Source organism: Ochotona princeps, chromosome 24 (genome assembly GCF_030435755.1).
Source record: "Ochotona princeps isolate mOchPri1 chromosome 24, mOchPri1.hap1, whole genome shotgun sequence".
Lineage (NCBI taxonomy): Eukaryota > Metazoa > Chordata > Mammalia > Lagomorpha > Ochotonidae > Ochotona > Ochotona princeps.
The window spans coordinates 8111220-8134700 of record NC_080855.1 but is presented as its reverse complement, the minus strand read 5'-3'; the positions used below and the strand labels follow the sequence as shown (position 1 = coordinate 8134700).

General features: G+C 69.7%; 8 protein-coding genes and 1 non-coding gene across 14 annotated transcripts; 3 read left to right on the top strand and 6 right to left on the bottom strand.

The window, feature by feature from the left end:
• Positions 1-47: 47 nt before the first annotated feature.
• Positions 48-1506, top strand: JMJD8 (jumonji domain containing 8). 3 transcript variants are annotated; one of them, XM_058680454.1, is made up of 9 exons: positions 48-139; positions 214-300; positions 373-421; positions 487-583; positions 651-719; positions 797-916; positions 988-1037; positions 1134-1268; positions 1335-1506. In XM_058680454.1, exons 1-9 carry the CDS (start codon positions 63-65, stop codon positions 1413-1415), a joined length of 765 nt encoding a protein of 254 aa, XP_058536437.1. In that variant the 5' UTR covers positions 48-62; the 3' UTR covers positions 1416-1506. The 3 variants fall into 3 exon arrangements, with proteins under 3 accessions (XP_058536437.1, XP_004596851.2, XP_058536438.1); XM_004596794.2 differs by having other exon boundaries at positions 988-1055; XM_058680455.1 differs by lacking the exon at positions 214-300 and having other exon boundaries at positions 50-139; positions 988-1055.
• STUB1 (STIP1 homology and U-box containing protein 1) lies at positions 1489-3164 on the bottom strand. The gene is made up of 7 exons (XM_004596596.3): positions 2926-3164; positions 2524-2722; positions 2289-2454; positions 2128-2215; positions 1952-2008; positions 1744-1860; positions 1489-1654 (listed from the first exon to the last, which is right to left on the bottom strand). Exons 1-7 carry the CDS (start codon positions 3076-3078, stop codon positions 1529-1531), a joined length of 906 nt encoding a protein of 301 aa, XP_004596653.1. The 5' UTR covers positions 3079-3164; the 3' UTR covers positions 1489-1528.
• An 800-nt stretch (positions 3165-3964) lies between these two features.
• RHBDL1 (rhomboid like 1) lies at positions 3965-5895 on the bottom strand. Of its 2 annotated transcripts, XM_004596595.2 has the most exons (8): positions 5726-5891; positions 5354-5512; positions 5041-5265; positions 4808-4956; positions 4623-4735; positions 4454-4554; positions 4317-4377; positions 3965-4239 (listed from the first exon to the last, which is right to left on the bottom strand). In XM_004596595.2, exons 1-8 carry the CDS (start codon positions 5762-5764, stop codon positions 3968-3970), a joined length of 1119 nt encoding a protein of 372 aa, XP_004596652.1. In that variant the 5' UTR covers positions 5765-5891; the 3' UTR covers positions 3965-3967. The 2 variants fall into 2 exon arrangements, with proteins under 2 accessions (XP_004596652.1, XP_058536419.1); XM_058680436.1 differs by having other exon boundaries at positions 4808-5265; positions 5726-5895.
• Positions 5896-6781: 886 nt separating this feature from the next.
• Positions 6782-11117, bottom strand: RHOT2 (ras homolog family member T2). Of its 3 annotated transcripts, XM_004596793.2 has the most exons (19): positions 11000-11115; positions 10516-10574; positions 10264-10345; positions 10144-10187; positions 9908-9961; positions 9753-9805; positions 9569-9677; positions 9351-9452; positions 9185-9283; positions 8980-9088; positions 8581-8701; positions 8404-8488; positions 8188-8330; positions 8005-8105; positions 7802-7932; positions 7651-7728; positions 7353-7463; positions 7076-7278; positions 6782-6998 (listed from the first exon to the last, which is right to left on the bottom strand). In XM_004596793.2, exons 1-19 carry the CDS (start codon positions 11034-11036, stop codon positions 6875-6877), a joined length of 1845 nt encoding a protein of 614 aa, XP_004596850.2. In that variant the 5' UTR covers positions 11037-11115; the 3' UTR covers positions 6782-6874. The 3 variants fall into 3 exon arrangements, with proteins under 3 accessions (XP_004596850.2, XP_058536397.1, XP_058536399.1); XM_058680414.1 differs by having other exon boundaries at positions 7802-8105; positions 11000-11117; XM_058680416.1 differs by lacking the exons at positions 10516-10574; positions 11000-11115 and having other exon boundaries at positions 7802-8105; positions 10144-10176; positions 10264-10347.
• A 369-nt stretch (positions 11118-11486) lies between these two features.
• Positions 11487-14215, bottom strand: WDR90 (WD repeat domain 90). The gene is given in 13 exon segments (XM_058681050.1): positions 11487-11876; positions 11954-12008; positions 12010-12095; positions 12161-12246; positions 12294-12384; positions 12598-12720; positions 12863-12978; positions 12981-13027; positions 13136-13247; positions 13339-13487; positions 13720-13828; positions 13915-14074; positions 14195-14215. Coding segments are annotated over 13 exon segments (1545 nt in total).
• A 1871-nt stretch (positions 14216-16086) lies between these two features.
• On the bottom strand, positions 16087-17258 carry MCRIP2 (MAPK regulated corepressor interacting protein 2). Its single transcript, XM_058680469.1, has 5 exons — positions 17159-17258; positions 17007-17082; positions 16557-16669; positions 16381-16470; positions 16087-16269 (listed from the first exon to the last, which is right to left on the bottom strand). The coding sequence occupies exons 1-5, from the start codon at positions 17208-17210 to the stop codon at positions 16199-16201; spliced, it is 402 nt and encodes a 133-aa protein (XP_058536452.1). The 5' UTR covers positions 17211-17258; the 3' UTR covers positions 16087-16198.
• A 1311-nt stretch (positions 17259-18569) lies between these two features.
• On the top strand, positions 18570-18640 carry TRNAG-CCC (transfer RNA glycine (anticodon CCC)). The gene has a single exon. It is a non-coding gene; the product is annotated as a tRNA-Gly (tRNA).
• A 263-nt stretch (positions 18641-18903) lies between these two features.
• METTL26 (methyltransferase like 26) lies at positions 18904-20082 on the top strand. Its single transcript, XM_004596792.3, has 6 exons — positions 18904-19118; positions 19221-19383; positions 19454-19513; positions 19592-19659; positions 19736-19814; positions 19893-20082. Exons 1-6 carry the CDS (start codon positions 18922-18924, stop codon positions 20025-20027), a joined length of 702 nt encoding a protein of 233 aa, XP_004596849.1. The 5' UTR covers positions 18904-18921; the 3' UTR covers positions 20028-20082.
• Positions 20083-20911: 829 nt separating this feature from the next.
• Positions 20912-22923, bottom strand: WFIKKN1 (WAP, follistatin/kazal, immunoglobulin, kunitz and netrin domain containing 1). Its single transcript, XM_058680428.1, has 2 exons — positions 22533-22923; positions 20912-22311 (listed from the first exon to the last, which is right to left on the bottom strand). Exons 1-2 carry the CDS (start codon positions 22692-22694, stop codon positions 20935-20937), a joined length of 1539 nt encoding a protein of 512 aa, XP_058536411.1. The 5' UTR covers positions 22695-22923; the 3' UTR covers positions 20912-20934.
• Between the last annotated feature and the right edge of the window lie 558 nt (positions 22924-23481).

Sequence of the window (23481 nt, the reverse complement as noted above, 5' to 3'; positions counted from 1 at the left end):
GGGCCGCGCTTCCTGAGCCACCAATGCGCCCCGAGCTCCCAGCGTGCCGCGCGGCGGGGACCATGGCGGCGGGGCCGTTGCTGCTGGCGCTCGGGGCACTGTTGGCGCGGGGCGGCGGGGCGGCCGGGGACGGCGGCTGGTGAGCGGTGGGGCCGGGCGCGGGGCGCGGGGCGCGGGGCGGCGGCTGGCCAGGCTGACCCGGCTGACCGGCAGGCGGCGGGGCGACCTGGGGCCGCCGGCCGAGGAGCGTTGCACCGTGGAGCGCCGCGCCGACCTCTCCTACGCCGAGTTCGTGCAGCGGTAGGTGGGCGCGGCGTCCTTGGGGGGCCCCGGGCTGCCGGACTGCGGCTCACCGCGCCTCCCGCCTTGCAGCTACGCCTTCCAGAGGCCCGTGGTGCTGCGCGGGCTCACGGACAACGCGGTGAGTGCGGCGGCGGGCGGCGGGCGGCTCCAGGGACGCCCCTGAGCCCCGCGTTCTCCCCGCAGAAGTTCCGCGCCCTGTGCGCCCGCCAGGAGCTGCTGGCCGCCTTTGGGGACCGCGTGGTCCGGCTGAGCACGGCCAACACCTACTCGTACCGGAAAGGTGAGCGCCCCGCGTCCGGCTCTCAGCCCCCGGACCCGCGCGGCCCTGACCGGCGCCCTCTCCGCAGTGGACCTGCCCTTCCGGGAGTACGTGGAGCGAATGCTACGGCCGCAGGACCCCGCGTCCCTGGGCAATGGTGAGGCTGCGGGGCGGCAGGCCGGGGAGCCAGCTGGGCACAGGCCCGAGCTGAGCTGCCCTGACCGACCGCCGCAGACACCCTCTACTTCTTCGGGGACAACAACTTCACCGAGTGGGCCTCGCTCTTCCGGCACTATGCCCCACCCCCGTACGGGCTGCCGGGCACCGTGCCTGCCTACAGCTTCGGCATTGCAGGTGGGTGTGGGGGGGGCAGGGGCAGACTGCATCCAGGCGCCTGGAGCTCAGCACCCATTCCCCGCCTGCAGGAGCCGGCACCGGGGTGCCTTTCCACTGGCACGGGCCTGGGTACTCGGAGGTGATCTATGGCCGTAAGGTCAGCAGGGCAGGGCGGGCGGGCAGGCAGGCCGCAGCCTGACCACAGCACACACTGACCCTGCACCCCTCTGGGCAGCGCTGGTTCCTCTACCCACCAGGGCAGACGCCCCACTTTCATCCCAACAAGACCACGCTGGCCTGGCTCCGGGACACATACCCAGGCCTAGCTCCCTCTGCCCAGCCACTCGAGTGCACCATCACAGCTGGAGAGGTCAGTGGGCAGCAAGCAGGGGCTGGTGGGCAGCCGGCACCGAGCTGATGTCATGGTCCCCGACAGGTGCTGTACTTCCCTGACCGCTGGTGGCATGCCACGCTCAACCTGGAAACCACTGTCTTCATCTCCACCTTCCTGGGGTAGTGGGGCCACACGGGCAGGGCTGGGAGGCGCTCATGTTTTATTGCAGGGACGGCCTCCACCCACCCACCCCGCCCCAGGCCCCAGCAGCAGCAGCAGCAGGCTTGGGGGGCGGCTCAGTAGTCCTCCACCCAGCCATTCTCCGAGATGAAGGCATCGATGACCTCCTTCATGGCCAGGTTGGGGATGAGCTGCTCCTGGGTCAGGGGGCTCCGGGTTACTGGGTCAAAGTGGCCCACACGCTGCGGGACAGACCAGGGGACATTGAGCCCTCAGCTGGGTGCTCCCTGCAGCGACCCTAAAACCACCCCCAGGATGTCCTTGCCCCCACCTGCAGGTGCTCCTCAATGTCCTTGCGGTCGTAGGTGATGCCGCTGGGCGTGATGCAGGGCTCCCGCATCAGCTCAAAGCTGATCTTGCCACACAGATAGTCTGGGATGTCGCGCTTCTGAGGCACATGGGGGAGGGCTGGGCGTGAGGCCTGGGCAGCCTGTCACCCAGCCACGCTGCCATCACCGCCGCAAGGCTCCTGGCCTCACCTTCCGCTTCTCGTCCACTTGGGAGAACAGCTCCTCCATGTCAGCCATGTATTTGTCCTGGGAAGAAGTGAGCACCACGCGTGGGCCAGGCCGGGGCTCCCCACCTCGACCACCCCACCCGGTTCACCCCACCCGGGCCTCCCCATCCCGGCCTCCCCACCCGGCTGGGCACTCACGTGCTTGGCCTCGATGCAGGCCTGCTGGGCGCGGACATGGCCCTCGTCGTCATCGCCTTCGTGGTTGCGCTGGCACTCCTGCAGCTCCCTGGGGTGGGTCGGGCCTTTAATAAACGCTGGAGCTGCCAACTCAGGGAATGTCTGGGGGCGGGGGGGCGCACCTGTCACGCTCGGCCGCAATGAGCCTGGCCAGGTAGGCGTGCAGCTCGCTTTCCTGCTGCACGCGACGCTCCTCGATGCTGTTCCAGCGCTTCTTCTTGGCGACGCGCAGGGCGCTGGGGATGTCGTCACCAAAGTTAAGGCGCTGCTCCTTGGCGAGACTGTAGGCTGGAGGGGGCACGGGCGCGTCAGGCGGGGCCGGTGCGCGCGGCGGAGGGCGGAGGGCGGAGGGCGCACCTCGCTGCAGGTTGGCGATGGCTTCGTCGTAGCTCTCCATCTCCAGCTGGCACTGGCCCAGGAAGAAGTGCGCCTTCACCGACTGCGCGTCCAGCTCCAGCGCGCGCCGGCAGTCGGCCAGCGCCGGCTCCGGCTGCTGCATCTTGAGGTAGCAGAGCGCGCGGTTGGTGTAGTACACGGCCACCAGCGGGTTCCGCGTCTGCGGGCGGCGGCGAGTGAGGAGGCGGCCCCGTGCCTGGCCCCAGCCCTGCGCCCCCAGCCCTGCCCCGGCTCCCCTATGAGCCCCCACGCCCCCAGCCCAGAGACCCGAGCCATGAGCCCTGCGCTCCCCACGCCCCCAGCCCTGCCCCTGACGCCCCCTGCCCTGCGCCCCCTGACCCCTGCCCACCGCCCCGCGCTCACGATGGCGCGCCCGTAACAGGCCGCCGCCTCCGGGTACTTGCGTCCCACGAACAGACGGTTGCCCTGCTCCTTGAGCTCCTGCGCGCTCGGGCTCTTGTCGGGGCTGCCGCCGCCCAGCCGGCCGCCGCCCTCCTTCTCCTCCTTGCCCTTCATGGCGCCGCGCGGCCCGGCCTGGGCTCCGCTCCGGGCTCCGAGCCCCGGGGCCGCCCGCAGCCCGCGCCCCGACCCGGCCCGGAACTTCCGGCTGCAGGGGGCGGGGCCGCGCGTGCGCGCAGGGCGGGGCGGGGGCTTGCGCGAGCCACGCCTCCTGCCGGCAGAGGGCGCAAGACCCGGTCCTCACTCCGTCCCTGCAAGCGCCCGGCTCCCCTCACCCCGTCCCCTGCCAGGCTCCCCTCTCCCCGTCCTCACCCCGTCCCCTGCCAGGCTCCACTCTTCCCGTCCTCACCCTGTCCCCTGCCAGGCTCCCCTCTCCCCGTCCTCACCCCGTCCCCTGCCAGGCTCCCCTCTCCCCGTCCTCACCCCGTCCCCTGCCAGGCTCCACTCTCCCCGTCCTCACCCCGTCCCCTGCCAGGCTCCACTCTCCCCGTCCCCATGCCCCGTCCCCTGCCAGGCTCCACTCTCCCCGTCCTCACCCCGTCCCCTGCCAGGCTCCCCTCTCCCCGTCCTCACCCCGTCCCCTGCCAGGCTCCACTCTCCCCGTCCCCATGCCCCGTCACAGCAGTGCCAAGTGTGTCGGCGTGGGCACCAGCAGGCTGTGCTGGGCGGGCACTCCACACCGCAGCCGTCGCGGACCGCAGCGCCTGGCCAGCCGGCCGGGAGGACACACAAGGTCCAGCCCAGGGGTCGGCTGCCACCCACACCCCTCCCGGGCTCTGGGGCAGGGAAATTCCAAGGCCAGGGGGCCGCAGCGCCGTGTAAAATACTTATTTATTCTGCAAAAAGGCTCAGGCCGCAAGTTGGGGGGCAGGTCTCCTCCCCAGACCGGTGTCCCCCCCCCCCGTGAGGTCCCCTCACGAGGGGCACACGTGCAGGCGGGGTGCAGTCAGGGCGGAGGGGGCACGTGGGCGCCCAGCAGGTCGTAGGCGAAGACGTTCCAGAAGATGGCGAAGAGCAGGAAGGTGCCGTAGGCCAGCAGGACCACCCACCAGCCGCACTGGTCCCGCAGGCGCTCCTCGTAGCTGCGCAGCATCGTGAGCCCCATGCTCACCCCCACCACCGCCCCCGCCAGGTGCGCCATGAAGCTGGGCTGCGGGCCGGCGGCGGGCAGCGGCGGGGAGAAGCGCAGCCACACGGCGCGGCCCACCTCCGAGCTCACTGCGGAGGGAGGCGGCAGCTGGGGGGGCGCCCGTCCGCGCCCGGGGCCCGCCCCCGCCCCCGGGCCCCCTACTCACTGCACACCAGAGCCAGCACCATGCGCAGCAGCTTGTAGGGGCACCGCATCCCGGCCCAGTTCTGAGGGGGCACCCAGGCCGTGAGCCGCCCCGCCGCCCCCGCGCCCGCAGGCCCCACCCTGCAGCGGCCCGTTTACCATGACGACGTTGGCCAGGTGCGCCGAGCACAGCGCGTAGACCCCGCCGGAGCCCCCCACCACGGGCGCCCGCATGTCGGTGATGGAGACGGTCAGCGAGCCTGCGGACGAGGCGGGCTGAGCGCGCAGCGCACCCGCCAGGCCAGCCCGCGCCCGCGCCCCCGCTCACCTGCCAGCACGCCGGCCAGGTAGAGCAGGCTGATGCGCAGCAGGCCGTGCACCATCTCCAGGGGCACCCCGATCATCAGCTGCAGGAGCGCGTTGAACCCCAGCTGCTCCAGGCTGGGGGGGAGGGGCGGGTCACCGGCCTGGGCGCCCCCAGGCCCCCCGCCCTCGGGCAGCGGCCCCGCTCACCCGACGTGCATGAACATGTAGGTGAGGAAGCGCCAGGCGCGCGCGCGGTGCCCGGGGTGGTACACGAGGGGGCTCTTCATGTACTCGGGGTGGTAGGTCTGCAGCACCCACTTGTTGAGCCGCGCCCCGTAGCACAGGAACACCACGATCTGGGGACACGACCCTTTAGGGCCGGCGAGGCCAGCGGCCAGGGGGCTGCGGCGAGGGGAGGGTGGCGGGGTGGGCTGGTCCACCTGGGCGAGGGTGACGGAGGCCATGAACACGGGGGGCGGGCAGCTGCGGTGCCGGGAGAAGTACCAGCGGCGGTCCACCTCGCAGGGCAGGATCTCGTAGGCCACGTAGCGGACGAAGCGCTTGTAGAAGCCCAGCCCCGGCTCGTCCAGCAGCCCGTCCCTGGGCAGCGCGCGCTGCCCGTTGGCGATGGCCCTCTTGAAGCTGCTGGAGCGCTTGCTGCTGATCTGGGAGGGAGGCCGAGTGCGTGGCGTCCCCTCCCATGGCCCTCGCGCCCGCCCACCCCGCCGCCCACCCCGCCGCCGCAGCACTGACCAGGTCCACGAGCTCCTGGTAGCAGACCTGGCCCCGCTCGTTGCTCTGGGCCAGGGCCACCAGCATGTCCAGCTTGGCGGGATCCAGGGGCAGCTCATGGCTGTGCACCAGCCCGGCGAAGGTGTCTGCCCCAATGAAGCCCGTGTTTTCAGGGTCCAGCTGCGGGGAGGGGGAGCCAGGCCTCAGGAGGGCCCCGGCCGCCGAGGACAGCACCGTCCTGCTCCCGCAGCAGAGCCTGCCCTTCCGGGGCTCTCAGGGCAAGGTCGTGCAAGGAGGCGGCTTGGGGAGGGGGCCGGGCCCCGCCGCGCGTCTCCCGAGGACCCTCCCAGCCCGCCGGCCCAGCGGCAGGAGACCCCTCGGCGGCCCCCGCACCTGCTCGTGGATGAGTTGCAGCAGCGAGCTCCTGTCCATAGAGCCAGGCTGGGGCCAGGGTCCGCGGCTCGGCCGGGAGGGGCTGCGCTGCAGACCGCTCCGCTCCGCCCGGGCCGCCGCTCCGCCCGCTCGGCGCCGCACTCCACCGCGTCAGAGCCGCCAACCCGCCCCGCGCGCCGCCGAGGCTCACGCGCGCCCTGCGCGAGGACGCACGCCCCACGCGGGCCGCTGCCTCGGGACATGCACCATGGCAGGGAGCTGCACCCGCTCTGGCGGTGAGGGTCTGGGGGACTGAGGCAGGAAGCCGGCCCTGCGAACCTGCTGTGCCCCCGTGTGCTGCGGCTCAGCCCAGTGACCCCACCCCACCCCCACAGCCGGACAGGGGTGCCAGAAGATGGGGAGGGGACAGCCCCAAGGGGCAGGCCTGTGGGAGGCTCCCAGGGTTGATCCAAACCCTGTGGCTACTGCTGTGGGTGCCCAGGAGGGCCACTGTCCCCAGGGTGCAAGCCCCAGGCCCACGTGCCATAGAACAGGGTTTGAAGGCACCAGGTCCTCTGGCCACTACCCCAAGGGAGACAGAACAGGCCTTAACCAGTGGCTGCTCATCTGGGTGGCCTGAGAAAGATGCCCTGTGCCGCAGTAGCCAACACTGGAACTCCCTCAGGCAGCGCCGGCTCATCCACCCACTTCACCAGGACTTGGGTCTGGGGGAACGCTGGGGGGCCGGGGGCAGTCTGAGGGCCTCATGCAGACCCAGCAGAGTGAGGTCAGCCCAGTGAGCCACTAGACTGTGCCACTTCAGGGCTCCCTGGGCCAGAGCCGTCCCATCCAGGCACCAAGGAGCCATGCAGCAGAAGCCTAGGGGTGCAGGGTTGGGGTGGCACGGGGTCAGAGGGGGTGTGCACCCCTCAGCAGGACGGAGACAGAAGAGGAAGCAAGCGAAGTTTAATCTTGTGACCTGTGACAGGTGTCTGGCCCTGACTGCCCAGGGACCAGGGGGAGTAAGCCGCACCCTGAAAAGGCAGCTCTGGAATCAGAGGCTTGAGAGTAGGGGTGCCCAGGCCCAGGACAGACAGAATTTGCAGTCCCACTGCCCTGGGGGCCACCGTGCTAAGCCGAGATGGGGTCCTATGAGGAGTTGGGGAGGCCTCATCGGCTCCTGAGGACCCTGAAGAGCGAGAAGCCAAGGACAGCGACCATGGCAGCCCCCATGACGCCCAGCAAGCCCCAGAGCCAGGGGCAGGAAGGGCCTGGCTCTGCCTGCAGCAGGTGCCTGCGGGCGAGAGGATATCTCAGGGCAGCCCTGGCCCAGCCAGCATCCCCAGCCCGGGGACAACCGGGGGTACCCACGGGAAGGCGGCCATGGCGGCGAGCCGAGAGAAGGCAGCCGGGTTGGGCGGGCCAGGGCCAGCACAGGAGAAAGGGGTAGGGGCCGGCAGCCGGTGGCGGTGGCAGAATTCAGCGGGCGCCAGGCCAGGGCCAGCAGCGCCCCCCAGCAGGTCGGCCTTGGAGGAGATGAAGAGGCAAGGCGTCTGCCCGTCCATGTAATGGCGCTGTAGGAGGGAAGAGTGAGAGCGGGCGACAGGATGCCACAGCAGCACCCCTCCCCCGGCCATGGGACACTTGCCTTGTAGAGGTGGGCGCAGTGCGCGAAGGACACGGGGTCAGTGCTATCAAACAGGAGGCAGGCGACATCGCAGCTGGCGTCCAGGGGACCCTCGGGACTGACCTCGCAGAGCTGGGGCAGACAGAGGCCTCAGCGGGTTCCTGCATGTATGTGCGTGTGTCCTGCATTGTATGTGCGTGTGTCCAGAGCCTCCTGTATGTATGTCCGTGTGTCCTGCATGTATGTGTGTGTGTGTCTGCCTGTGCATCCTGCATTGTATGTGCGTGTGTCCAGAGCCTCACTGGGTCGGAACACTCACAATCAAGTACTTGTCTTGCCCGTGCACCTGCACGATGTCCACGGCGTAGGCAGGGGGCTCCTCGGGGGTCTCTGGGTGCTGGGGGGAAGACAGCCCTGAGGCGCTGTCCTGGCCCCCTCCCCCAGGCCCTGGTCAGGCTGGGCACACTCACCCCCAGGCCGCGGCCCAGGAAGGCCTGCAGGAAGGCTGACTTGCCCACGCCTGCGGCCCCTAGCACCTTGCACAGAAGGACATTCCGCTGCGTCTGACCCTTCTCTTGGTCTAGCCGCTTCTCCCGGGTCACTGCAAGGACCAAACTAGGTGAGGGCATCACCGGCCAGGGAATGGCGCCTGGGGATGGTGACGGGCACCCACCTGTGATGGCCTGTGCCTGCGAGTTTGGCCCACAGAGCGTGGGGTAGCCCAGGTAGCCCAGATGCCCGAGGCAGCGATGCACATCCAGGTAGGTCACCAGGCTGGGGGCAGGGCGGCACACCACAACGTCATGGTGGGGCAAGGCTCAGGGGCGGGGCTCGGGGGCAGGGCTGCTGTACTCACGCCCACTGGCACAGGTAGCCGCGCAGCCCCAGGTGCCCAGCCTCAGTGCGGATGGAGCCAGGAAGCCCTGGCCCCCAGGGGGCTTCAGGAAAGACGCTGAAGAGGCTTTGCAGCTCAGCGGGTGAGAGGGCGCCATCTCGATCCTACAGGTGCAGGGTGGTGATGAGGGTGGGGCTAGGGGTGTCCAGGAGGACCCGAGGCAGGAGGGCGGCCCACCTGGTCATGCTTTTCAAAGGCTCTCTGCACAAACTGGTGGCCGAGGTGGCTGAGCTCCGTGCTGCAGCCGGGAGGCACAAGCAGCCTGGCAGACAGGAGGGACAGGTCTGTTCTACTGCACCAGGCACATCCCTCTGCCATCCCCATGGGATCCGGCTGGGGACCCTGGACACCCACGGCGGGAAGAGGTAGTCGTCGGTCAGCTGAAGGTCATCCCCGTAGCCACAGTGGCGCAGGATAGTCCATGTGGTCTCATGTCGGCCGCGCTGGACAAACAGCGTGTTGAGGAAGAGGAAGCCTGTGCAGGAAGCAGGGGCTGGCACCAGGCACAGTGGCTCCCATGCACAGGGAGGTGGCACCAGGCATGGCGGCGCCCCACGTACAGGGAAGTGGCACTGGGCAGACACAGGGAAGTGGCACCAGGCACGGCGGCCCCCCACGTACAGGGAGGTGGCACCAGGCACAGTGGCCCCCCATGCACAGGGAGGTGGCACCGGGCTCATGGTCCCCCATGCACAGGGAGGTGGCACAGGGCTCATGGTCCCCCCACACAAGACATGGGGTCCTCGGCCTCACCATCCAGGGTCAGCCCATTGTCCCGCACACCGTTGGCCACGTTCCTGCACACCACCATCTTGACGTCCTCCAGGGCCTGTGGGGCCAATGGGCGGCCGAAGCAGGATGCCTGCCCGGGGAGGGACATTGCCAAGCGAGCCCACAGACTGACTGCTGGGGCAGCGGCTGGGGAAGGGGCAGCGGCCGGGGAAGGGGTGGCGCGCACCTGGAAGGCATTGAGCTCCTCGTCGCTGAGCACCTGGTCCAGGTCCTGGTCCCAGAGCGTGAAGACCCGGGTGAGGGCCTGCACGCATGCAGGCCGCAGCTGTGGGGAGAGTGGCTCAACCTCGGCCCCCTTGGGCTTTGGGGGGGGGGCGGCAGCCAGTGCCCACCTGCTTGGCCTCTGTGTCGTACAGTGGGGCTGTGGGGTGCAGCACGGCTTTCTGGGCGTAGTAGAACAGCTCCGAGACATTCCGCAAGCTCTTGGCAGAGCACTGAGGGGCGGCAGAGCAGGCCTGGGCTCGGGAGCCCCCTCACTCAAGGCACAGGGTCCCTCCTGCCCCCAGGGGACCCGCCACACACCTGCCCCCCAAGGAACAGTGCCCCCCACCTCCACACAGGTCTCAATCTCAGGAAACTGGCTCATTATGGGCAGCACAGCCTCCAGCGAACTCCCGGGACGCAGGTCTGACTTGTTGCCCACCAGGATGATGGGCAGCCTGGGGGAGAGGCCGGTGGTCACGGAGGGGCCCAGCCACAGCTCCTGCCTGGCCACCCCCAGGCCCTGCCATTACCTGGGCCCCCTCTCTGTTCCTGCATTCACTAGCGGGATCCATTTGGTTCGAATCTGTAAGGCAGCAGTGGCAGCGGGTAGCCCCCTCCCAGGCTGGGCAGCGGCCAGTCACCTCCCAGGCTGGGCAACTGAGAGGGCAGGACCCAGATGGCTCACCTTCTCGATTGTGACTTCCTCCGAGACATCGTACACCATGCACACCACATTCGCCTGTGGGGAGGTGGCCAGGTGGCCGTGGTGAAAGGACATGCTGTGGTGACCCCCGCGGAGAACAGCCCTGACATGGTGACCCCAGAGGACAGCAGCCCCAATGTGGTAACCCCAATGGACAGTAGCCCGTGGCCAAGGACAGCAGCCCCCGGCCATGGTGACCCCAGGTCAGCAGCCCCCACCTTGTGGATCTCCTCCTGCAGCTCCTCCGCCGACTGCTCCGCCTCTAGACAAGTGGGTGAGACCCGCTGAGGGCACAGGCGCTGGGCCGGGGCGACCCCCCTGCAGAGCGCAGGCACTACCTGAGGAATCCACGATGTGCGTGGGCACCCTCTCCGGGGTCACGTCAGCGGGGATGGTGATCTCCTCGGCGCGGGCAGGCACCTGCCAAGGCCAGGTGGCTGAGCTGACTCCCCGCGCTCCTACTGTGCCCACCGCGCCACCGCGCCCGCCCACCGTGCCCACAGCCCACTGCGCCACCGCACCCACCACGATCCCACTGCACCCACCGCCCTCCCACCGCCCAGCGCGCCCACCGCACCCACCGCACCTACCTCCTGCGGGAACTCCTCGCCCACCAGCGCCAGAATCAGCGACGTCTTCCCCACCTGGGCTGTGAGGGGCGTCGGGGCGGTCAGGGCAGGGGTTCAGGGCCGGGGTGGGGGGGGTCTGGGGGCAGGGCTGGAGTGGGGGGTCGGGGGCAGGACCGGAGTCGGGGGGTGTAAGGACAAGGGGTCAGAGGGCAGGGCCGGGGTCGGGGGGACAGGGCCAGGACCGCCCAGACCTGCCCCACAGTTCAAACCTGCAACCCTGCCCACCCCCCCACCCCCCCCACCCAGGGCCCACCCTCCCCGCCCCGGGCCCAACCTCTAACCCCCTTGTCCTGCCTCCCCCACCCCAGCCCTGCCCCCTGCCCTGCCCTCTGACCCCTGTCCTGCCCCCTCCACCCCGGCCCTGCCTTCTGACCCCTGTCCTGTCCCCCCACTCCGGCCCTGCCACCGGCCCCGGCTCTGTCCAACTCCCGGCCCCGCCGCCTACCTTCGCCCAGCAGCAGGATGCGCACGTCCCGCCTCATGGCGGCCCCGCAACCCCGACCCGCCGCCCCGGCCTGCCCGCCCGCACTTCCGGCGTCGGCCCGCGCAGCCGCAGCAGCGCCCCCGGTGGACGGGGCGCCACCTGGTGGACGCGGCGGGCACTCCAGCTCCCGCCCCGCGGCCCTGCCCCCATCCCTGACCCCGCCCCTGCTCCTGACCCCCTGACCCCAGCCCCGCCCTGACCCCCGCCCTGTCCCCTGACCGCCTGACAGCGCATTCACTGAACCAGGTGGAGTCCAGAGGGCCCCACAGGGCACCTTGCTGGGCCTGGCAGGGGGTGGTTGCTCACTGCCCCAGCACTTCCCACAGGAGGATCTGGCTGTTGGCCTCGGTGAAGGGCATCCCGACCGAGAGCATGAACCCACACAGGTGCATGGCAGTGGTGTGGCCAGCCAAGTCTTGGGTGGTGCCCGCGGCACAGCCCACCAGCCTCAGGGCACCCTCTGTGGGTGGACGGCACAGCTGTGGCCCAGGGCACCAGCCCAACAGAGGGGTCCGGGTCCCCCAGGCCCTCTCTGGGCAGCGGTCTGGGCACTCAGCAGCTGGGCGGACGGCCATGAGGTGGACTCGGCGGGATAGGCTCGGGGAGATGGCGACGGTGGGCAGAGGGATCCCCTCCAGCACCTGTGGACAGGCAGCTGAGGCCCCAGCACTGCAGGGGCTCCCACTGCATACCCCCAGGCTGGACCAGGTCCACACACCTGCTGATGGCGGAGCCTGGAGAACACCAGCCCGGTGTGCGCACCAAGGCCCACACAGGCCAGCAGGGCCCTGTCCCTGGGGCAGAAGGCTGCCAGGGTGGGTGGCGGGTGGCTGGGGGCCTGTGGGGCAGGTAAGCTGGGCTGTGGCTGCGGGCCAGCACCGGCCCTGCCCACCTGGGGTGGCCCACCGTGCTCACTTTCAAGGTGGCCAGTGCCGGGAAGCTCAGCCAGTCTAGCAGCTCACAGTGGTCCCAGCCAGTCGGAGGCCCAGACGCTGACCTGCTAGTCCCCACTGACTGCCAGCCACAGGTCTGTGCCATGCACCCCAAAAAGTCCATCCTGCGGGGAGAGTGAGCCACAAGAGTCCCCTTCCCCTGTGCTCCCCGCCCGCCAGGCTGTGGCACCTGACAGCTGGTGCTTTGCAGGGCAGAGATTGGGGCTTCCTGGTGGTCACTCAGCATGTGGAAGGTGACCCCCGTGCGGGGGTGGCCAGCCCCCGGGCAAGGCCACATGTGTCACAGCACATGCACCATGCCGTGACCCCAGTGGCCAGCTCAGGCTGCCCCCGGTCATCCTTACCGTCCACAGAGAAGGCCACAGCAGTGACTGAGGCATGGTGGGGGCACATCTGAACTCCAAGGCAGTGAGGGAGAGGCTGGAGGCAAACCTGCAGTCCCCCGTAGCCCACCACCACTCGCAGCTGCTCAGCTCGGGTGCAGGGCAGGGGGCTCCACGCCAGGCACCTGCAGCACTGCTACCCGTGGCGGCTGGGCAGCCATGAGGTTGCAGCAGGCTCAGTGGCGTGCCCCTGACCAGCCCACCACCCTAGGCAGCCCCGTACCTGGTTCAGCACCTGGAACTGGATCACCAGCTCCATAGTGGGCAGTGTCCACACCCGCACGATACCGTCCTTGCTGCATGTGGCACAGTGGGACTCGCTGGGGCTGAACACCGCCTCATTCACCTGTAGGAGTCCATGCAGGCTAAGCTAAGCCCTGGCGCCTGGGCCTCCCGGTGACCCCAGCATGAAACCCCCAGGCTGGGCTGCTGTAGTTGGGCACCATGGAGACCAAGTTCCTGAGTGGGGGCCCTGGTGCAGACATGACCCCTCCCTGCTGACCGTTGACGGGCTGGGTGCTGGGGCCCTGGTCCCAGTTGATGTACCAGAGCATGCCTGCTGCAGTGCCCACGATGCCCATGTCCATGCTGTCATCAAAGCTGATGCTGCCCTGTCCAGGGTCAGCTCATGCTCCATGAACGCACAACTGGATCTGTATGGGTGTGGGGGGGTGACACGGTTCAGGGCAGGAACAGTTGGCCAGCTCAACAACCTGCTGATGTGGCCCACTCCCACACAGGCTGGTTTCCTTGCCACTCACCTAGTGCCCAACCCCTTGTGTCTCAGCTTGGGCACAGTGCCCACGGCCCACAGGCACAGCTTCCATGTGCTCCCACCACTCAGCAGCCTGTTGCCCGAGTACAGCAGCACCCCTGGGGGGCTGGCACAGGCTGAGCCTCCTTTGGCCCAGGCCCTTGGCTGCGAGGTACCACAATGGCCCACCCCCAGCCCTGGGGCACCTACCAATTTCACCGTCATCTGCCTCCCAGGCCAGGAAGCAACGGCCGGCATGCATGTCCCACACACAGATCTGGCCGGAGTGGCAGCCACAGTACAGTAGGGGTGCCGGCCCATAGCAGAGCGAACAGAACCCCTCCTCTCCTGCCCCACTTCTTTTTGGACAGCCTTGCAGACAGCCTGGAGTGCAGGGGTGGCCACGGGTCAGAGCCTTCCTGCCCCACAGCCATGGCCACCTGACTGGTCTCCCATGACCACAGCCACCTGATTGGTCCCCCACAGCCACGAGTGGCCAGTCTCCCACACTGCCCAGCCCTGGCACCTGGAGACCAGCATCCACCCTGTGCTGCTGCAGGAGCCAGAAGGTGAGTGTGCCCGGGCCCACACCCGTGAGCTCGCGACCGCCCCAGGGGCTGAAGGCCACAGCACGCTGCGGCTCCAGGAGATAAGTAGGTGGCCGTGTTCCACAGGGCCAGGGTACTGCTGCCACAATCTCCTGGGGGAGATGAGGGAACAGCTGTGTGAGGTACAGGCCCAGCAGCTCAGGAGTGCCAGGGGAAACTGCTGTCTGTCCCCCCTGACCCAGCAAGACAAGGAGCCTGTCGTCCAGCGAGAACACCAGGGCATGCACAGTCGAGGTGTGGTGGGTGAGCAGCCGCTGGCAGAGGCCTCCGGGCACATCCCAGATGTGGATCTGGAAGGCGGCATCCGTGCTGCCAGGGCCCAAGGAGGAAGCCAGGCCCTGCAGGTGGAAAGGCAGGTGCAGCTGTGAGCAGGAAGGCCAAGACGCTGTTCTGGCTGCCAGGCACAGTGTGGTGGCCAAGCCTGGCCAGGCACAGGAGCCGGGCATGGGGGAGCCCACCCTGGTGAGGCACCTGGGCATTGTGGCTGAGGGCCAGTGTGGCTACATTCTCCTGGTGGCCATGCCAGGGCTGCGAGGCCCCTGAGAGTGCAGGTCCTCTACCAGTACCAGATGGCCACATGTATAGGCAAAGAAGCCTGTGGAAGGAGGGTATAGCTCTGTTCACAGAGCCTCAGAAGGTCCCAGCGTCCCAGGGTACCAGGATCTGCAGGGTCCCAGTGTCCCAGGATCCCAGCGTCAGAGGGTCACAGCATCCAGGTCACAGTGTCCCAGTGTCAGAGGGTCAAAGGATCCCAGGATCCCAGGTCACAGTGTCCCAGGGACCCAGGATCCCAGGTCACAGCATCTCAGCGTCACAGGATCCCAGGGTCACAGCGTCATAGCGTCCCAGCATCCCAGGTCACAGTGTCCCAGGGTCACAGCGTCTCAGGGTTTCAGCATCCCAGGGTCACAGGATTCCAGATCATAGGATCGCAGGTTCACAGTGTCCCCAGAGTCACAGCATCCCCATGGTCACCTCTTCCCCCTCATCACACTCCCAGTGTGTCCCACCCTCTGGAGGGGTTCCCAGTGGACGTGGGCTGCAGTGAGTCGTCACTCTACCAACAGAACGCCTACACCCCCCAGTTCTCAGCGGACTACCACAGGAAGGCTGGCTGCCTGGCGGCTGTGCCCTCTGCTCTACCTGTGGCTGGCCTCCAGACCATGCTGGCCTGCCCACACCCATTGTAGCCCACAACGGCCTTCAGTCACAGCTGTTTGCCCCTGGAGAAGTGCTATGAAGAGGCAGAGGGGTCCTGACATAGCTGCTGGCTCCTCAAAGCCTGTACCCAGCGGTCAGGTAGGGAGGCTCCAAGCACACGGTGACCATCATGGACCCGGCCTCCCTGGATGAGCTGAAGCCACAGGGCAGGTCCTGGGCTGGAGCTGTGCTAGTCTGGCCAGCCAGGGCCTACTGGAACTGGCTCCTTTGGGTGAGCAGGAACTCCTCAGCCTGCTGTGGAGCTGGGGTGTACACAGGCAGACCAGAGAAGTGCCCCTGACTAGTAGGTGATCACCTGCTCCTACAGGGGATGGGTGTGCTGGGAGGAGGCCCCAGCCTTGGTTGTGGGTGGCACGTGCCCAGGACTGCTTGCTACCCACCGCAGCTGCTGCGGATGGATGTCAGCATCCCGGACCCCGCTGGTGGTTGCCTGGACTCAGCTGTGACCATCTGTTTTGGCCCCGTCACCTCGAGCCACCTACTGGTGTCCATGTCGTCCAGCAAGGTCATAGTGCTGGACGCCATGTCAGGTCGCACCCTGAGGAAGATGAGGCCAGAGCTGGGCTGCAGGCGCCCCCTGCCTGCAGGAAGCAACACGTGCAGCGTCACCGTGTTGCAGGTGTGCAGCATCCACCGGTGGCCTGCCCCTCCCTGGTCCTCCTTGGCGATGGCCGCTTCCTGCTGACAGCAGCCAGCCGGGCCGTCACAGTGTGCAACTACATGGCCCAGGACAAGCCCGGTTGCCAGGTGCGTGCCAGGGATGAGGGTCAGTCAGCCCGGCCGCCCTGCCTCCCTCGCCGGGGCCCCAAGGCGCCCATGATGTCATGGTTCGCGATTCCCGCTCAGCCGCGGCGCTGACCCCGCCTGCACCCCTGTGCCCCGGTCCCCGCCCCGACCCCGCCTGCACCCCTGCGCCCAGGTCCGCGCCCCCTGACCCCGCCTGCACCCCTGCACCCCTGCGCCCAGGTCCGCGCCCCCTGACCCCGCCTGCACCCCTGCACCCCTGCGCCCAGGTCCGCGCCCCCTGACCCCGCCTGCACCCCTGCGCCCCGGTCCACGCCCCCTGTGCCCCGGCCGAGACCCCTGACCCCGCGCGGCCCCCGGGCCCCCCAGGAAAGCGAGGCGCACGGGCACTTTCTGACTTTATTGAGCGGAGCCGAGGGGCCCCGGCGGCGGCAGGGCCGCGGCTCCAGCGCGGGCACTTGCGGTGTGGCTGGCGCGGGCAGCTCGTCCCGCCGTGGCTAGGAGCAGCTGGTGACCCGGGCCAGGAACTGCTGCGCCCACCACTCGTCCAGATCGATGGGCACAAAGCCTGCGGGCAGAGCAGGCCGTGCGGGGCTGAGCGCGCTGAGCGGGGCCGAGCGGGGCTGTGCGTGCTGAGCGGGGCCCCGGCCACCCCCCCACCCCCGCGCCCAGCGCTCACCCTGCAGCCGCGGGTTGGGGCTCCTCTCCACGTACTGCACGGGCCTCGGGCCGCGCTCGCCGGCCAGCTGCCGCTGCACCTGCTGCCAGGCTGCGGGCAGAGGGGGCACGGTCGGGTCGGGTCGGGTCGGCGTGCCCCGCAGAGGGCAGGCCCGCGGCCGGAGGCCCGCCCCGTACCTTCGGACACGAAGCGCACGTTCTCCTGGTGCGCCGGCGTGTAGGGCTCCTGGCCGCCCTCGCCCGGGGCCCGCCGGCCGGCCACCCGCTGGAACACGAGCCTGGGCCCCGCGCTGTGGGGGAAGGGCAGCAGGCGGTGGGCAGGCCGGCCCCGCGCCCGCGCCGTGGCCCGCACCTCCAGCCGAGCGCGGGAGCCGTCCGCCGCCGCCGGCTCGCCTCGCCGCGTCAGGGGCCCCCGCGCCGCGGGCCGGTCCTCCTCAGCCCGGAGGGGCGCTACAATAAAGAGGGGCGTCCTGAGGGGCGGGGGTCCCCAGCCCGGGGCGTGCAGCGGCCGGCTCCCCAGCCCCGGGGCGAAGGGCGCACACGTGCGCGGCGGCGGCGCCCGGGGACCTTGACCTCGGGGCACGTGGCCCAAGGTGACCCGGCGCGCCGCCGCCCCCGAGCGCTCACCTGGGCAGGGGCGCGGAGGGCGGCCGGCATTTCAGGAGCTCGCCGAGGCGGCCGTCCACCTGCTGCTGCGGGGGCCCTGCGGGCGACGCGGAGGGCGCGGGTGAGCCGCCGCCCGGCCCGCGCCCCCCGCCCCGCCCCGCCCGCCCGCGCACCTGTGCGGCGCTGCGCCACCAGCTTGCTGGGCCCCTTGCTGAGGGTGTACATGGCGGCCGAGTGGGCGCCCGCACGCCCGCCCAGTCCCGCGCCCGGCGCCGAGGGCGGCCCCTTTAACGGCCCGGCGGCGGCGGGGGGCGGGTCCGCACACGCCCCCGGGCCTTAAAGGGGCTGCGGCGGGCTGCGGGCGACCCCTGCCCCGCGCTGCCCCGCGCCTCGACCCCGTCCCCCTGCGCCCTGCTCGCCGCGACCCTTACAAGAGAAACAAGTTTTGCATTTTTGTCTTGAAAAACGCCCCGGAAAAAAATGCCTCGGGCTGCGGCCACACGAGGTCCAGTTTCCGGGTTGGCGGACCTGCTGCCCGCACTGGGGCGACCTCCATGGCATGGCCGCCGGGACCCCGGAGCGGCTCCATCTCCACAGGAAGTGACCCCGGAGTGGGCGCAGGCGCAGCTGGACTCGCCCGCCGCCCTCAGCCGCCCCGTCACCCCCTCAGCCGCCCCCTCAGTCGCCCCCTCAGTCGCCCCCTCAACCGCCCCCTCAGTCACCCCCTCAGGCGCCCCCTCAGTCATCCCCTCAGCCGCCCCCTCAGCCGCCCCGTCACCCCCTCAGTCGCCCCCTCAGCCGCCCCCTCAGCAGCCCCCTCAGCCGCCCCCTCAACCGCCCCCTCAACCGCCCCCTCAGCCGCCCCCTCAGCCGCCCCCTCAACCGCCCCCTCAGTCACCCCCTCAGTCATCCCCTCAGCCGCCCCCTCAGTCGCCCCCTCAACCGCCCCCTCAGTCACCCCCTCAGGCGCCCCCTCAGCCGCCCCCTCAGTCACCCCCTCAGTCATCCCCTCAGCCGCCCCCTCAGCCGCCCCGTCACCCCCTCAGTCGCCCCCTCAGCCGCCCCCTCAGCCGCCCCCTCAGCCGCCCCTTCAGTCACCCCCTCAGTCATCCCCTCAGCCGCCCCGTCACCCCCTCAGTCGCCCCCTCAGTCACCCCCTCAGTCGCCCCCTCAACCGCCCCCTCAGCAGCCCCCTCAGTCACCCCCTCAGCCGCCCCCTCAGCCGCCCCCTCAGCCGCCCCGTCACCCCCTCAGGCGCCCCCTCAGTCGCCCCCTCAACCGCCCCCTCAGCAGCCCCCTCAGCCGCCCCGTCACCCCCTCAGTCGCCCCCTCAGCCGCCCCCTCAACCGCCCCCTCAGCAGCCCCCTCAGCCGCCCCCTCAGTCGCCCCCTCAGCCGCCCCCTCAGCCGCCCCTTCAGTCACCCCCTCAGTCATCCCCTCAGCCGCCCCCTCAGCCGCCCTCCTGCGGGTCAGGTGTTGGGCCTGCACTTGTCAGGGCCCGCCGGAAGGCGCGCGCGGCTTCGCGCAGGCGCGGGAGGTGCCGTCACAAAGCCCTGAGACACACATGGGGCTACTGAGCCAGTAGCGCCGCTGGTGTAGTGGTATCATGCAAGATTCCCATTCTTGCGACCCGGGTTCGATTCCCGGGCGGCGCAACGATGTTTTTCCTTCATTTTCCACCTCCCGTCTTGGAAAATGAACGCACGCAACGGCCTTGCATTTGAAAACCCAAGAATATGAGCCCAGCGTCCCCGAGCGGCTGGTGAACAGGTGGACGCGGGACGCCCTCCTGAGGCGTGTGTCCCCTGAGGCACCTCCCCCGCCCCCGGCCCCTTTAACACGCCACACACAGCGGCCGGCCACACCTCCCGGCGTCCTCCTGGCCACACCTCCCGGCGTCCTCCTGGCCACACCTCCCGGCGTCCTCCTGGCCGCGATGCTGGTGGCCGCGGCCGCCGAGCGCAACAAGGAGCCCATCCTGCGCGTGCTGCTGCAGTACGTGGACCCGGCCCAGCGCGGGCTGCGTGTGCTCGAGGTGGGCTCGGGCTCCGGCCAACACACCGCCCACTTCGCGCGGGCCTTTCCCCACGCCGAGTGGCAGCCGTCAGATGTGGACCAGCGCTGCCTGGACAGGTGCGGCCGGCCGAGGGCGAGAGGCGGAGGCGGGCGGGGGCTGCCCTGCTCTGCCCTCCTCCTCCTCTCCCCCCTCTGCCCACTGCCGCTTTACGCCTGCAGCATCGCGGCCACCACGCAGGCGCAGGGGCTGTCCAACGTGAAGGCTCCGCTGTACCTGGACGTGACCTGGGACTGGCAGCGCTGGGGCGGCCTCGGGCCACAGTCACTGGATCTGCTGCTGTGCATCAACATGGCACACATCAGCCCGCTGCGCTGCACACAGGTCGGTGCCCGGGTGGCCGGCGGCCCCACTGCCCTGTGGCCCGGCCCTCACCTGGCCTCACCCTCCGCAGGGCCTCTTCCGGGCCGCCGGCCACCTGCTCAAGCCCCAGGCTCTGCTCATCACCTACGGGGTGAGGCCCCTGTTGCCCTGAGGTGGACATGGTCCCTGGTCACCTCCAGCCCACCGTGACACGGCCCTGTCCCCACAGCCCTTTGCTGTCAATGGCAAGATCTCCCCTCAGAGCAACGTGGACTTTGACCTGACACTGAGATGCAGGTGGGAGTGCCCGGGTGGGTGGCCAGTAGGCAGTGGTCAGCGCCCCCAGCCACAACTGGACTTCCCATCTCCACAGGAACCCGGAGTGGGGGCTGCGGGACACGGCCCTCCTGGAGGACCTGGGCCAGGCCAGCGGCCTTCTCCTGGAGAAGATGGTAGGCTGGCGGGCCTGGGGGCTGCGGGGCTGGGTTCTGGGGGTGGCCTGGCTGCGCCTCCACGCCAGCACTTTGCAGGTGGACATGCCGGCCAACAACAAGTGCCTCATCTTCCGGAAAGAGGAACCGCTCTCGGGGCCCCGTGTCCCTGTTTTAGGTTCTGTGGGGGCCACATGTGGCGCCCAGGCCTCAGGGATCCCCAGCTCTCCCTAGCCTGGCCTGCGGGCTCGCCTCTGCCTCACAATAAAGTGTTTCTGGCTGCTGCCCAGTGCGTGGTCACCCGGCTTCCTTCTGGGACCAGTGGATGATTTTATGTGTGTGGGTCGGACATGTGCATCTCTGAGGTGTGTGACATGCATGGGCTGGTGTGACATGTGTGTTCTGGTGTATGATGTATGGCATTTGTTCTCTGTGTGACGTGTGACACATGTTCCAGTGTGAGATGTGTTCAAGCATGACACATGTTTTGGCATGATACATGTGATTTGTGCCTGACATGACACTTATGGTCTGATGTGGGACATGTGTATTCACTGTGATGTGTGGCATGTGTGATCTGGAGTGACACAAGCATTCTCCGACGTGACTTGTGGAATGTGGTGTGATCTGGCATGTGATATGTGTGATCTAGTGTGTGACACGTGTGTTCTAGTGTCTGGTGTGTGTTCGCTGCGGGGAGGTAACTGTGTGATCTGCTGTGTGATACCCATGTTTTGGTGTCTGGCATGTGTTCCCTGGGGGAAGGGAGTTGTGACACGTGTGATCTGGTGTGTGACACACGTGTTCTGGTGTCTGGCGTGTTTGTTCTCTGGGGGAAGTAGCCGTCTGGCTGACTCCGGACTCCAACTCCTGACCTGTCCTGGGTAGCTGTCCCAGTAGCTAAGGCTGCAGACTGCTCCAGCCACACCGGAATTGCCAGGCAGGAAGTGGCCTCCCCAGGAGCCTCCGCCCTTGCAGGTGCCAAGATGTTAGTGGACACCGGGGTCAGGGGTCAGCGGGGCCAGCATTGGAGGCTGCTGCTGGGTGAGAGGCCGCTTTATTGGTGGAGCGGGGCCAATCCCAGGGATGGACGGGTCCAGCTCCCCGTGATAGGCGGGTCCAGCCCGCCCCGCCCCTCCGTCTAGTCCTCAAAGCGCCCCAGCAGCTCGCAGGCCTTCCTGTCCAGCAGCTCCTGGATCTTCTTAACGCGCTTCTCGCTGGCGGCGCGCACGTAGCTACCGGCGTCCAGCACGGCCACACCGTCGCGCACCTCGCCCATGATGACCAGCGGCCCGTCGCCGGCCGTCACGTTGGGGCAGGGGCAGGCGGCGTCCGAGCCGCTCAGCGTCACCTCCAGGTAGCGGGTGCCCAGGAACCTGAGCCCCATCTTGTCGTCCTTGAGCACGCGGTCCAGCGCCAGGCGCGCGATGCCGCCTCCCGCCTCGGGCTCGGCCTGCAGCTCGGTGAGCCTGCCCACCACGGCGAAGTCGCTGCGGCACAGGCTGGGCACCAGCCTCCCGCGCGGCCGGCAGGCCCGGCAAGGCGGCGCGCGCGGCCCGGCGCAGGCCACCTCGCAGCTCGCGCGGCTCTCGAAGTTGTTGGCGTTGCCCTCGCAGCCGCCGTACACGAAGGGGTGGCAGAGGCGCAGCAGCGGGCTGTAGGCCCAGCGCGGCTCCCAGCCCCGGCAGGGGCCCTGCACGGCCGGCAGCTCGCAGGCGTCCCGCGGGCCGCGCGCACACGCCTGCTGGCACGCCTCGTAGGTGTCGAAGCCCTCGTAGGTGTCGCAGCCCGCGGCCGGGAAAGTGGCGCAGCTGCCGCGCTGCGGGTCGAAGTGCCAGGGCCCGCGGGGCCCGGGCCCGGGGCAGGCGGGCAGCACGGACAGCGGGAAGTCGGCGCGCAGCAGGCCGGCCGCGTTGCGCGCCGTGCACGTGTACAGCCCCGCGTCCTCGGGCCTCGCGTCGTACAGCACCAGCTGGCCCAGGCTGGTGACCACCACGTTGCCGTACATGCGGTCGGGCCGCATGACCACGCCGTCCCGCTGCGGGCTCTGCTTCTCCCAGGTCACGGCGGGCGGCGGGCGGCCGCGGACGTCGCAATGCAGGCTGGCCGTGCCCCCGACGGGCACCGCCTGCGGGGCCGGGCTGCTGTAGAGCGCGGGCGGCACGGCGGCGGCCCCGGGCGTGGGGGGCGCGGCGGTGCCGGGCGGCCAGCGCAGGACGTGCCTGCAGGGCACGGCGCGCAGGTGCAGGCCGCGCAGGCAGGCCTCGGCGTCCATGTAGCAGCGGTTGTAGTAGGTGAGGCCGTCCGAGGCGCACGTGAAGCTCGGCTCCTTCTCGCAGCGGTCGCGGCAGCGGCACACGGGCTGCCCGTCCCAGATGTCGCAGTCGGAGCCTTGCTGCGGGCAGGCGAAGCCCTCGCAGGAAGCCGGGGCGGCCGGGCCGGCGTGCGGGAAGCGGGCGGCCACGCAGCTGTGCAGCCCGCACACGTTGGTGCAGCACTTCTCGGCCGGCGCGCAGTCCTGCGGGGGCGGGGCTTAGCGGGGACACGCCCCGGGCCGACGGCGCCCGCCCCCACCAAGGAACTCGGCCCCGCCCCTCGCCCGGACAGGCCCCGCCCCTCCCCGGCTGGACTGCTTCTCCCTGAACCTTCCCCCTCCCAAGGTTTTGGGAATGCTCCTTCCCCGGCCTCCTGGACTCCCGGCCCCGCAGCGGGGAAGCCGGGCGCGGGGCTCTCGCTCACCTCGTCCTTGGCGCACGGGCGCTCACAGGTGCTCTGCGCGTCCACCCACAGGCGGGGGCTGAGCTGGTCGGGGCACATGCCTGGGCGGCCGCCGGGCCCTGGCAGCAGGCTGGCCCCCGCCGTCAACCCCACGAGCATCAGGAGGGACAGTGGGGCGGGCATGGGGACCCGGGCCTGCAGCCCCTCCTCGGGGCCGTGCTCTCCGCGCGGGGCGCCTGCGGGTGGCCTCCCCGCCGTCTGCGCGGCTCCAGGGCCCCCGGTCAGCACAGGCCGGCCGAGGGGGAGGGGGCTGTAACCCGAGCTCTCCGGCCCAGCCCGGTCTTCCAGACCCTCCCAGAGCTCAGGGGGCGGGGCTGGCTAAGGGGCGCGGGAACCCCACCTTCTGCCGGGCAGCCCTATGACCCATTCCTGGAGGCTGCAGCCAAGTCTGGGGGGTTCCCCCGCAGGGGCGATGGAGAGGACACAGCATTCCTCGGCCCCCCACCCCGAGCACCAGGCTCCCGGTCCATGCCCCTCAGGACGTCCTCAGCTGGACAGCTCGGGTGGCCAGGCCCTGTGCACGAGCGGAGCTCACGTGTGGGGCAGTGTCCTAGGAGCTTGCCAGGGAACGCAGCCCCCCCACGGGAGGCGGCAGCCTGCAGCCAGACAAAGGCGACCCCAGGCCTGACCTTCTGACCTGGCAGGCAGGGTCATCAGCTCTGTCTGGCCAGCTCCAGCCACCCGGCGCCAGGGGCCCCCTTGTGTGCAGGCTGCCATGACCTGCACCCAGGGTGGGGGCAGCCAGGCAGAGGTTCCCCAGACCCCGTCCAGTCCAGCTGGCATGGATGGACCTCAGGGCCCCCAGCACCCCCATGTCCCCAAGGCAGGCCATGCCAGCACCCCTGCTCCCAAAAGCTGACTGTTCCTGGCACCCCCCACTCCCCGAGGCTGGCCATGCCACACACCGGCC